The 12337-nt window shown below is 42.2% G+C and overlaps 1 protein-coding gene across 3 annotated transcripts in view; it reads left to right on the top strand.

Annotated features, from left to right (window-relative positions):
- The window catches only part of LOC120523931 (cGMP-dependent 3',5'-cyclic phosphodiesterase), a 798989-nt gene that overhangs the window by 706808 nt on the left and 79844 nt on the right, over positions 1-12337 (top strand). For all 3 annotated transcript variants that reach the window (XM_039745642.1, XM_039745643.1, XM_039745645.1), the window contains one exon: positions 3347-3477. In XM_039745642.1, the coding sequence (XP_039601576.1) occupies positions 3347-3477 (131 nt within the window). The remainder of the gene's footprint in view (positions 1-3346; positions 3478-12337) is intronic.

The raw sequence follows: 12337 nt of genomic DNA, 5'->3' as shown, positions 1-12337 counted from the left end.
TTAAACACAAACTAGAGGTTCCTTCTTTGTTATTAGTGACATACTCCAAATATTGGTCATTCGTAAGCCACTCTAACTTTTGCATTTTGTTGTTATTAAGTCCATGATTAGTATTATATGTATAGTAAGGCATTTTGAGAATGTGCAATTTGATTTTCAAGAAACGCTCTACATGATTTTGAAAAGTGTTAATAGCTGAAAAGAATGCTGCCATTAGAAATGAATATGTGTAATAGTGTTAAGGAGCAGCTTGACTTTTCTGCATTAACACTGTATTTATATTGTGTAGCAGAGTTTAATCTTAGAGATTTTACAGGTCAGTTACATTTGCCTACATTTCTTTGTTAAAGTACAAATAGTGTGAATGTCATCCTTCTTCCAAAGGAGTAGTTACAGTATAACACTTAATTAGTGGTACTGACTGTATGGTTCTCTTGTAATATTCAATGAGATTCAGGTAAAATTTGTAAATGTATTCATGTGCACACAGCAAATCCTGTAGTGGGTAAATGTCTGCCCAAAGAAGCTAGAATGATCACTACAGAGCATCAGTAAATTAATTCTTTATTCATTTTGTATAAAAAATGCAAGGAATATGACAAAAAGAGTTGGCGTTCCATCTGGACACCCCACTTAATGTCATCAATCAAAAATGAAAGCATGTTATTAATAATAACAAACTTTATTTTTCTTGAAGCTCTTAAGCACTGCTGAGCCATCAAAGTGGTTCTTTAGAGAAAATGGAGCTCCATCCATTACTAAAGCAGGTCCAACAAAGAACCAGAAGGGATGGGGCTTGCAGCTATTGAGGCCAATCAAATATATATATATATATATATATATATATATATATATATATATATATATATATATATATATATATATATATATATATATATATATATATATACTGTATATATACAGTGGGATACAAAAGTTTAGGCAACCTTGTTAATAGTCATTATTTTGCTGTATAAATCGTTGGTTGTTACGATAAAAAATGTCAGTTAAATATATCATATAGGAGACACACACAGTGATATTTGAGAAGTGAAATGAAGTTTATTGGATTTACAGAAAGTGTGCAATAATTGTTCAAACAAAATCAGGCAGGTGCATAAATTTGGGCACCGTTGTCATTTTATTGATTCCAAAACTTTTAGAACTAATTATTGGAACTCAAATTGGCTTGGTAAGCTCAGTGACCCCTGACCTACATACACAGGTGAATCCTATAATGAGAAAGAGTATTTAAGGGGGTCAATTGTAAGTTTCCCTCCTCCTTTAATTTTCTCTGAAGAGTAGCAGCATGGGGGTCACAAAACAACTCTCAAATGACCTGAAGACAAAGATTGTTCACCATCATGGTTTAGGGAAGGATACAGAAAGCTGTCCCAGAGATTTAAGCTGTCTGTTTCCACAGTTAGGAACATATTGAGGAAATGGAAGACCACAGGCTCAGTTCAAGTTAAGGCTCAAGTGGCAGACCAAGAAAGATTTCAGATAGACAGAAGCGACGAATGGTGAGAACAGTCAGAGTCAACCCACAGACCAGCACCAAAGACCTACAACATCATCTTGCAGCAGATGGAGTCACTGTGCATCGTTCAGCCATTCGGCGCACTTTACACAAGGAGATGCTGTATGCGAGAAGCCTTTTCCCCGCCCACAGCACAAACAGAGCCGCTTGAGGTCTGCTCAAGCACATTTGGACAAGCCAGCTTCATTTTGGAATAAGGTGCTGTGGACTGATGAAACTAAAATTGAGTTATTTGGGCATAACAAGGGCATTATGCATGGAGGAAAAAGAACACAGCATTCCAAAAAACACCTGCTACCTACAGTAAAATATGGTGGTGGTTCCATCATGCTGTGGGGCTGTGTGGCCAGTGCAGGGACTGGGAATCTTGTCAAAGTTGAGGGACGCATGGATTCCACTCAGTATCAGCAGATTCTGGAGACCAATGTCCAGGAATCAGTGACAAAGCTGAAGCTGCGCCAGGGCTGGATCTTTCAACAAGACAACGACCCGAAACACTGCTCGAAATCCACTAAGGCATTCATGCAGAGGAACAAGTACAACGTTCTGGAATGGCCATCTCAGTCACCAGACCTGAATATAATTGAAAATCTGTGGTGTGAGTTAAAGAGAGCTGTCCATGCTCAGAAGCCATCAAACCTGAATGAACTAGAGATGTTTTGTAAAGAGGAATGGTCCAAAATACCTTCAACCACAATCCAGACTCTCATTGGAACCTACAGGAAGCGTTTAGAGGCTGTAATTTCTGCAAAAGGTGGATCTACTAAATATTGATTTCATTTCTTTTTTGTGGTGCCCAAATTTATGCACCTGCCTGATTTTGTTTGAACAATTATTGCACACTTTCTGTAAATCCAATAAACTTCATTTCACTTCTCAAATATCACTGTGTGTGTCTCCTATATGATATATTTAACTGACATTTTTGATCGTAACAACCAACGATTTATACAGGAAAATAATGACTATTAACAAGGTTACCCAAACATTTGCATCCCACTGTATATATATATACTGTATATCTTGTGCAGGACACCACTCCAAGGCTGGCAACCCAGTTGGAACTGTCCTGGGAATTTTGCCCAAACTGGACGTCCACAGCGTGGTAGGACAGAGGAAGACAGCTTGTGCTGGGCATTGTCTCCCCCAAACCACTAGATGGCAGCCCCCCTGAGTTCCCACAGGGCACACATGGAATTGGAGTTTGTAGTGTCAACCTTGTCGGGTTCCATGGATGCTGCCAGGGGGCACAGAAGGGAATAGTGAGCCCTACTTTGTCAAGCTTCATCCTTACCCTGTAATGCTTCTGAGCCACACAAAGTGCTCCTGGATGTAACATAATCGTGGTCCCTAACATTACCTATCATAACACCACCACAATTGTGATGAAGATACAAAAGAGAAGATTTTTAAACTATGTCATTTTGTTCTTGTGCCTATTGTGACTATGCATATATTTTTACAACTCCTGCATTCTTATGATTTACAAAATGAATGCACTTTAATCATTCGCTTTATTCCTCCATTTTACTAAAATGATATTGCCATCCATCAGTATACAAAGAAAAACAGCACTGGAATGTTACACAAACAAATGCAACAGAATTAAATTGCAGCTCAATAATGGTGAAGTGATAAAGAAATGGAAGTTCTAGATTTGGTAGGATCCTGCACTGAAGTACTTCATAGAAATAGGAGTCTTGCTTAGTTTACTTCTTCAATAGTGTTCCACATGTCTATGTGAGGTGTATTTGTAGAAAATGTACAGCTTTTTCACTGTAAGCCAAATGTCTGTTTTCATCATAGGAAGAACACAAACAGTTAAACAGCATGCTTGGATTTGAAGTTCACTCAATGCTTTGTGTACCTGTTATCAGTAGAGCTACTTCCCAAGTGGTGGCTTTGGCCTGTGCGTTTAATAAGAAAGGACAGCAAAGGTGAGTATAGAGTTGCTGTTTCTCCTTTCATAATAACGTTTATGGTAATACCTTTATATTTTATGATGTCTGATATTTGCTTGATCATCAGAAAATACAGAACATGCATTATTTCAATACAAAGAAATACTGTTACAATGGTCAAGTGCTGCATTGTTTCTGAGTGTTTCCAGACTGCCTCACTTAAAGGGATAACCTGCTTCTATCCCTTCCGCCCTGGGACGGTGTGCTGTCACCATGAGGGCTTGTGAGAAATAACTGGTCTCCTGCTAGTCCTGACTTTTAAAGGTGTTTAAAGGTTCACATTTACCATGTTCTGACACAGTGTACATCTCTATATTTGTCAGTAAGTATTTCATCCTCTTGTTAACTCTCTAAATCCTCTGTCTCTCCTTCATTGGGTCAGGCATCCTTGGCAGTTGCTAGAGTGTCCATGCCTATTGCTCTTCCTAGGGAATCCTCCTGCATTAGTATGATGATGTGAATCACAGCTGACATTCTTCCCTTTTTCCCCATGGGATTATTGGGCTATGTCCCTGTTTTATGACACCTTTCCCCCCCAGCAACCCCGTCACAAATACTGTATACTGTATCTATTCATTGTTTAATCCAGTTAATCCATTTCACGTTTGTGGGGGCTAAGAAGGATAGATAGATAGATAGATAGATAGATAGATAGATAGATAGATAGATAGATAGATAGATAGATAGATAGATAGATAGATAGATAGATAGAGCTGTTGCTGTCTAATGACAGACTTATAGGTTGTAAGATGGATCTGCCCAGCTGTTTACATTTAAATGCATTTAACCTTTATGTATATCACGTCCAGCCTGCTGTGTCCACCCATTAATTCAAAATATTTTTATAGTTGACCTAACCTAAATTACACAAGTAGTTTTCCTAACTATAAATACAAACATTTTTTTACATTCTAACTTGAGCACATTGGCTTTTAACTTTATACTTGAGCACATGGCTTCCAACATCCATCCATTCATCCTCTTCTGCTTCATCCGAGGTCGGGTCGCGGGGGCAGCAGCTTGAGCAGAGATGCACAGACTTCCTTCTCCTCGGCCACTTCTTCTAGCTCTTCCCGGGGAATCCCGAGGCATTCCCAGGCCAACCCGGTAGACATAGTCCCTCCAGCATGTCCTGGGTCTTCCCCGGGGCCTCCTCCCGGTTGGACATGCCCAGAACACCTCGCCAGGGAGGTGTCCAGGAGCCATCCTGATCAGATGCCGGAGCCACCTCATCTGACTCCTCTCGATGCAGAGGAGTAGCGGCTCTACTCTGAGTTCCTCCCGGATGACTGAGCTTTTCATCCTATCTTTAAGGGAAACCCCACACACCCTGCGGAGGAAACTCATTACAGCTGCTTATATCCACGTTCTCGTTGTTTCGGTCACTACCCATAGTTCATGACCATAGGTGAGGGTAGGAACGTACATCGACTGGTAAATTGAGAACTTTGTCTTACGGCTCAGCTTCTTTTTCACCACGATAGACCAATACAGAGCCCGCATCACTGAGAACACCGCACCGATCCGCCTGTCGATCTCATGCTCCATTCTCTCTTCACTTGTGAACAAGACCCCGAGATACTTGAACTCCTCCAGTTGGGGCAGGATCTTTCTCCCAACCCTGAGAGGGCACTCCACCCTTTTCTGGCTGAGGACCATGGTCTCGGATTTGGAGGTGCTGATTCTCATCCCAGCCGCTTCACACTCAGCTGCGAACCGATCCAGAGAGATGAAGCAAACAGAACAACATCATCTGCAAAAAGCAGTGACCCAATCCTGAGTCCACCAAAATGCACCCCCTCAACACCCTGGCTACGCCTAGAAATTCTGTCCATAAAAGTTATGAACAGAATCATTGACAAAGGGCAGCCCTGGAGGAGTCAAACTCTCACTGGAAACTGGTTCGACTTTCTGCCAGCAATGCGGACCAAGCTCTGACACCAGTTGTACAGGAACCAAACAGCCCTTATCAGGGGGTCCAGTACTGCATACTCCCGGAGCACCCCCCACAGGATTCCCCGAGGGACATGGTCAAATGCCTTTTCCAAGTCCACAAAACACATATAGACTGGTTGGGCAAACTCCCATGCACACTCCAGGACCCTGCTAAGGGTGTAGAGCTGGTCCACTGTTCCGCGACTAGGACGAAAACCACACTCTTCCTCCTGATTCTGAGGTTCGACTATCCAATGGACCCTCTTCTCCAGAACCCCCGAATAGACTTTTCTGGGGAGGCTGAGGAGTGTGATCTCTCTGTAATTGGAACACACCCTCCTGTCCCCCTTCTTAAAGAGGGGGACCACCACCCCGGTCTGCCAATCCAGAGGCACTGTCCCCAATGTCCATGCGATGTTGCAGAGACGTGTCAACCAAGACAGTCCTCCAACATCCAGAGACTTGAGGAACTCCAGGCGTATCTCATCCACCCCCGGGGCCCTGCCACCAAGGAGTTTTTTGACCACCCCGGTGACTTCAGTCCCAAAGATGGGGGAGCCCACCTTCGATTCCCCAGGCTCTGCTTCCTCATTGGAAGGCATGTTAGTGGGATTGAGGAGGTCTTCAAAGTACTCCCCCCACCAACCCACAATGTCCCGAGTCGAGGTCAGCAGCGCACCATTCCCACCATATACAGTGTTGACACAGCACTGCTTCCCCCTCCTGAGACGCTGGACCGTGGACCAGAATCTCCTCAAAGTCGTCCGAAAGTCATTCTCCATGGCCTCCCCAAACTCCTCCCATGCCCAAGTTTTTACCTATTAGCTGCCTCCAGAGTCCCACAGGACAAAAGGGTCTGGTAGGACTCCTTCTTCAGCTTCACGGCATCCCTCACCAGCGGTGTCCACCAACAGGTTCGGGGATTGCCGCCATGACAGGCACCGACCACCTTAGGGCCACAGCTCCGGTTAGCTGCCTCAATAATAGAGGCACAGAACATGGCCCATTCGGACTCGATGTCCCCCACCTCTTTCGGGATGTGGTCGAAAATCTGCTGGAGGTGTGAGTTGAAGATACTTCTAACAGGGGACACTGCCAGATGTTCCCTGAAGACCTTTACAACATTTTTGGGCCTACCAGGCCTATCTGGCATCCTACCCCACCATCGAAGCCTACTCACCACCAGGTGGTGATCAGTTGACAGCTCCGCCCCTCTTTTCACCCGAGTGTCCAAGTCATGTGTCCGCAAGTCCGACGACACAACCACAAAGTCGATCATCAAACTGAAGCCTAGGGTGTGCTGGAGCCAAGTGCACATATGAACACCCCTATGTTTGAACATGGTGTTCGTTATGGACAATTCGTGATGAGCACAAAAGTACAATAACAAAATACCGCTCGGGTTCAGATCGGGGGGGCCATTCTTCCCAATCACGCCCTTCCAGGTCTCACTGTCATTGCCCACATGAGCATTGAAGTCTCCCAGCAGTACGAGGGAGTCTCCAGAAGGTATGCCCTCCAGCACCCCATCCAGGGACTACAAAAAGGGTGGGTACTCCAAACTGTTGTTCGGCATATACGCACAAACAACAGTTAGGACCCGTCCCCCCACCCGAAGGCGGAGGGAGACTACCCTCTCGTCCACTGAGGTAAACCCCAATAAACAGGCTCCAAGTCGGGTGGCAATAAGTATGGCCACACCCGCTTGGCACCTCTCACCGGGGGCTACTCCAGAGTCCAAGCTGTGCGTGGAGGTGAGCCCGACTATATCTAGCCGGAACCTCTCAACCTTGCGCACTAGCTCAGGCTCCTTCCCCTTCAGAGAGGTGACATTCCACGTCCCAAGAGCTTCTGTAGCTGAGGATCGGACCGCCAAGGTCCCCGCCTTTGGCCACAACCCAACTCACACTGCACCCGACCTCCTTGGCCCCTCCTAAAGGTGGTGAGCCCATGGGAAGGAGGACCCACGTTGTCTCTTCGGGCTGTGCCTAGACAAGCTTAATGAGTGCAGGCCCTGTCACCAGGCGCTCGCCATGGAGACCCACCTCCAGGCCTAGCTCCAGAGGGGGGCCCTGGTTACTCGCGTCCTGGCAAGGGAAACGTCGTTCAAGGTTTTTATTCTTCATAGGTGGTTTGGTTGAACCGCTCTTTGTCTCATCCCTCACCTAGGACCAGTTTGCCTTGGGTGACCCTACCAGGGGCATGAAGCCCTGGACAACAGAGCTCCTAGGATCATTGGGACACGCAAACCCCTCCACCACGATAAGGTGGCGGTTCAAGGAGGAGGGCTTCCAACATGTTAAACATATCCATAAAAATGTAACAGGTCGGGTAAACAACCCTTAATTATAGGTAGCACAGTCAACAAAGCCATAGTATCCAGGATTTGGATTCCTAACAGTTAATATTCATATTGTTGTCCATCAGGCTGACGCATTTCTGGATTCTATCCCTTCATCAGGGCTGGACAAACTCAAAACTAAAAGAAGTAATTTTCACATCTGAAGACATTGTATAAATACATATTCAGAAAGGGCTATTCACAAAAAAAGTACCAGAAATACAAGATTTTGGAACACTTCTCAGGCAAGGTGTCTACAATTTGACGGATGTCTCCTCTATTTAAAGAGCACTAACTAGTTAATAGATTCTGGTGTGCAGGTAGGGTGACTCCCCTGTTCCAAAGCCCGATTGGAGAAGCAGGGGAGCCGCCAGGTAGAAGGGAAAAGGCACCGGGTTTTTAAAAAGGACAGCTTCCAGCCAGTATTTTAACCTTGTTTTTTTTAAATGGAATTATTTATTGGGATTTCAACCTCCACTTATCACTTCTTGTTTTTATGTATTATTTATTCAATGAACATTTTGAAGCACTGCACTTTGGACACTGTTTTTTTTTTATTGTTTTTAATAAAAGCACTTTTGCACTTTGCACCTTCCCCTTGCTCCAAGAGTGGTTTGTCCCCATCTGCCAGTTCATCCGGTTACATTACCGATGGTGTTGGGTTCAAGGGCTCCCAGAAGAGAAGAGGGAGCTAGGAGCAGGACCCGCATCGTCACATCATGAGAGAGCAATTAACTAAACTAGCAACAGAAATACACAAAATAAACAGAAAACATGAACCTTAATGCCAGGCTTGGAGTTCCCACACAAGTGATCAGTTGCCTGTGCAGTGAGGTGGTTGCCCATTTTCCACCTCAGTACCACAATAAACATTCCACTTTCAATGTGTGTGTGTGTGTCTCTGTCTCTTTCTGTCTCACCTGCCATACCTCTAGTTTCTGATTCTCTGTCCTGGAGTTGGAGATCATTTCTAGAATAATCTCTTGTATAACTTCCAGGGTTGGGGATTCCCCATGGGAGCCATCTTTCAACAACCCTGTCTAATGACCCCAGATGCTCTTGTAGTCTTGAGCTCCCTCTTCTGTTTAAAGAGCCAAACAAACCCCATCTAGTCTGTTCATCTTCTTATGAAGTATATGACCATGTACAATGTAACGTTACAGTCTGCTGTGGAATGGGGATTTCTGTATAATTATATTCCATTCCCTAAGGCTATGCTGACACTTCTATGCCCCTTAAAAATTACAGCATTTAATGGGTATTTATTAAAAATAATTGGCCTCCCTCATTTCGATGGTGTCAGAATAGTCTGTGAAATAAATTTCTGTTTCATAATTCTGATTGTCTTTCTATATTTGGTTTTCTAGAAATCTTTTATTTTTTTCTATTTAGTTATCACTTTGTTGATGTTGTTGTTTTGTGCAGAACACTTTGTATCCATGAATGTTTGCCCTGTGCATTCCCGAATTTGCAATCTGATTTTGTACTGTAGAAAGGCTTGCCTGGCCAGCTGCCTGTCATACAATTTTTGCGTTTTATACTTTCTACTACCCATAAAATAAATTAACCATAACAATGAATTCTTTTTTTATTTTTTTTTTCTGGTTAAAGGAGGCCTAGCAGGTCAAAGATTGTAATCATTCACTTATACAATTAGGTCTTTGTTGTCAGCTGTCTTTCCAGCCAGACTACAATACACATATACAAGCTGTTTTCTCAAAACTCCTTTAAGGGAATACAGCAAGGAAGGATTTTATTTTATTCCATTTAGTCATTTGAGACTTACAGTGAACTTGTTTTTGTCTATCATCTTTCAGAATATTCCAAGAATATGCACAGCAGGCTCCCATGCAAACAGCTAAAATATATGAAATCATACATCAAGTGAAAATCAAAATAACAAAAAAACAGAAAAAAGACAGCTAACACCCATATATCCTGCCATGGTAAAATAGATACATACCTGTCATTCCATATCTCTGATGTGTTCACTTTACTTATTTATTTATTTACATAATCCTCTTTATTACTGCTGTCACTTCGTTGATTTGACTTTTAGATCTGACACAGCGTGGGTCTTAAAGGGACATCTCTGTTGGATGTCTATTTTTGGGCACTTCAACAAACTCTACCTAGGGGCACAATGTACCCTTCAGCTGGCCCTGCTTTATCCCAGTATCACTTATGAATAGTAGAGAGAGCCTTTTCAGTGTATGCATCATGTCTCAGCTGGACAATTGTATTCTTACTAGCTGTGTAAGCCCGTGCTATAAAAACCCCAGGGTCCTAGAAACTATTGAAATCGTCAGAAAAAAATTGAAATGTAGAGATGTCAGGCAATTGAAAGGAACTATTCTGGGCATCTCTCTCCTAGGAGGATTCATTTTGCCGATGTGCTTGCATCACTTTTGCATTAGTGACAGGAGGAAAAGTAAAAGGGATACCATTTTACCGGTGTTAGTGGCTAAACGACTTTTTCTTTCTTCTGAGATTTCATTTTGCTGATGTGCTTACCTCTCTTGTGTTACTAGCGGCTAAGCGAGTTTTCTGTTTCTTCGGAGGCGGAGCCCTTAGCCCGACTTCACCTTTCACTTCCGGGCCAGACAGACACACACACTTCCACATGTAGATATATTTATATATAAGAAGATTAAAAGACCAGAAATGCCATCAGGTATTTGCCTGGTAAAAACTGTGAGGAGCAATGACAATAATAAAAAATAAAAAACACCCAATTAATCACAGCAAACCAAAACTAAAGAAAGGCTTACATTAAACCCACAAAAAACTTCAGGTCAACTGTCTAAGAACTTTAAACTGTGGATATCTCTCTCTGCCCAATGATCTCTTTTTGAGTTTAAAACAACCATTGAATTTGAAACACACTGGCGTAGCTGGGAGGGCATAGGGGGCGGTCTGAGCTGGGCAGCACTTTTTAATAAACTTTAGTACTAGACTTTTTAGACAGTTTGTTTGATAGGGCTTTGGCAAGTTAATATGTGTTACCTATGAAAAATTACACCATTTTTAATTTTTAAAAACTGTTACAAATACATATGTTGTAAAGTTATATTTTACAAATGCGAATTGTGACCAGTTCGCCAATTTACTCCGACCAAAAAGGACAAACCCATCATTCTCATTATTAATATGTAATTATTCTCTCAATTTTAAGATGAAGCGAACAAAAAAGAGCAGTGCCGCTTTTAGAAAAAAGAAGAAGCAGAAGGGAGAAATATTAAAAAGAATGAAGGAGCACTATTGAAATACCTCATTCGTAAAGTTTCCGAAGTAAAGCCATCTTCATCTTCTAGTAGTTCTTCATCTTCAATCAATGCAATGTATGACGAACAAAAAATTCCTGCGGTTAACTTAAAAGATACTGGTCTTTAGCTAAGCAAAATTAGTGATGACACACGGATCTTACTGGTATGTCTAGGTGCAACTGTGGTTCAGCATTTAGTCCCAAATATCGTAATACTTTTGCAAATTTTCTTCACAATTGCTAATACTGTTGCTACCCCCAGTGAGAGGTTTCTCAAAACTGAGTTATAAAAATATTATTTAAGTTCTTCAATGAGTATTTTGCATTTCAGAAACCTTGTCATAATTTCCATAGAGCAGCAACTGACAAACGAAATTGACTTTGATAATGTCATCAACAATTTTCCCAACATAACAACAAGAAAAGTAGCATTGTAGATTAATTGTTTAAATAGATGTAGAGTGTACATTTTGGATTGTAATTAAACTTTAATTGTAATTAATAATTTAGAATGTAGGTAAAATTTTCATTGTTTTCATTTTTTGTATGATATGCATTATTTTTTATTTTCTAAGCTGGGGGCAGCAAACTCAAAGACCGCCCTGGGAGACGAAAACTCTCCACTACCACAAGAGCAATTCTCAGAAGAACTACTCTGCATATAATCTCCAGAGAGCTATCCCTCCATGTTTAGATGGTACCACCATTGGGAGCAATCAGTGCTATAAAATTAAATGAGTTACAATTAACCTACTCCTCAGAGACTAGGTAACAAGGTGGAGCAGGAGAGGTTTTTGTTACTTCTCGCTTGTTATTTTAAAAATTCGTAGCCTTCAAATTATCTGCTTGAACAGGCTCAAGTTGCACAGATCAGTGTCTTGTTTTTCTTATTATGGTTTGTTATTAAGGAGATCGCTTGCAGGGTATTTTTTTTCCTTAATCACTTCCAGCGTTTGGACGGGCCTCCAGAAATCCTGAGGCCAGCTGGTTAAAACACCCCATAGAGGTGCCAGATTTCCCTGCAGTGGCCATAATGAGCAGGAGAGAATGATTCATAAGGTATGGAGGCTCCTTGCTGTCATATATCAGACTGGAGGAGTGCAGATATTACTTCCAGAGCACCGACCTTAAACAAGAGTCCAAACGCCCATTATAGTTGAAATGTATTATTTTACATTAGTGAAACATGCAGACCTGTGGCCCTAAAACAAAATGCTACAAAAGGCTGGATATAAATAGAGGTAAATCCTATACCCATTGTTTAGAAATGAAAGAACTTCTACTTGATTATGAAT

The sequence above is a fragment of the Polypterus senegalus genome, chromosome 2, assembly GCF_016835505.1.
Source record: "Polypterus senegalus isolate Bchr_013 chromosome 2, ASM1683550v1, whole genome shotgun sequence".
Classification (NCBI taxonomy): domain Eukaryota; kingdom Metazoa; phylum Chordata; class Cladistia; order Polypteriformes; family Polypteridae; genus Polypterus; species Polypterus senegalus.
The sequence above is the reverse complement of the archived record's forward strand: the minus strand, read 5'-3'. Positions and strand labels throughout refer to the sequence as shown.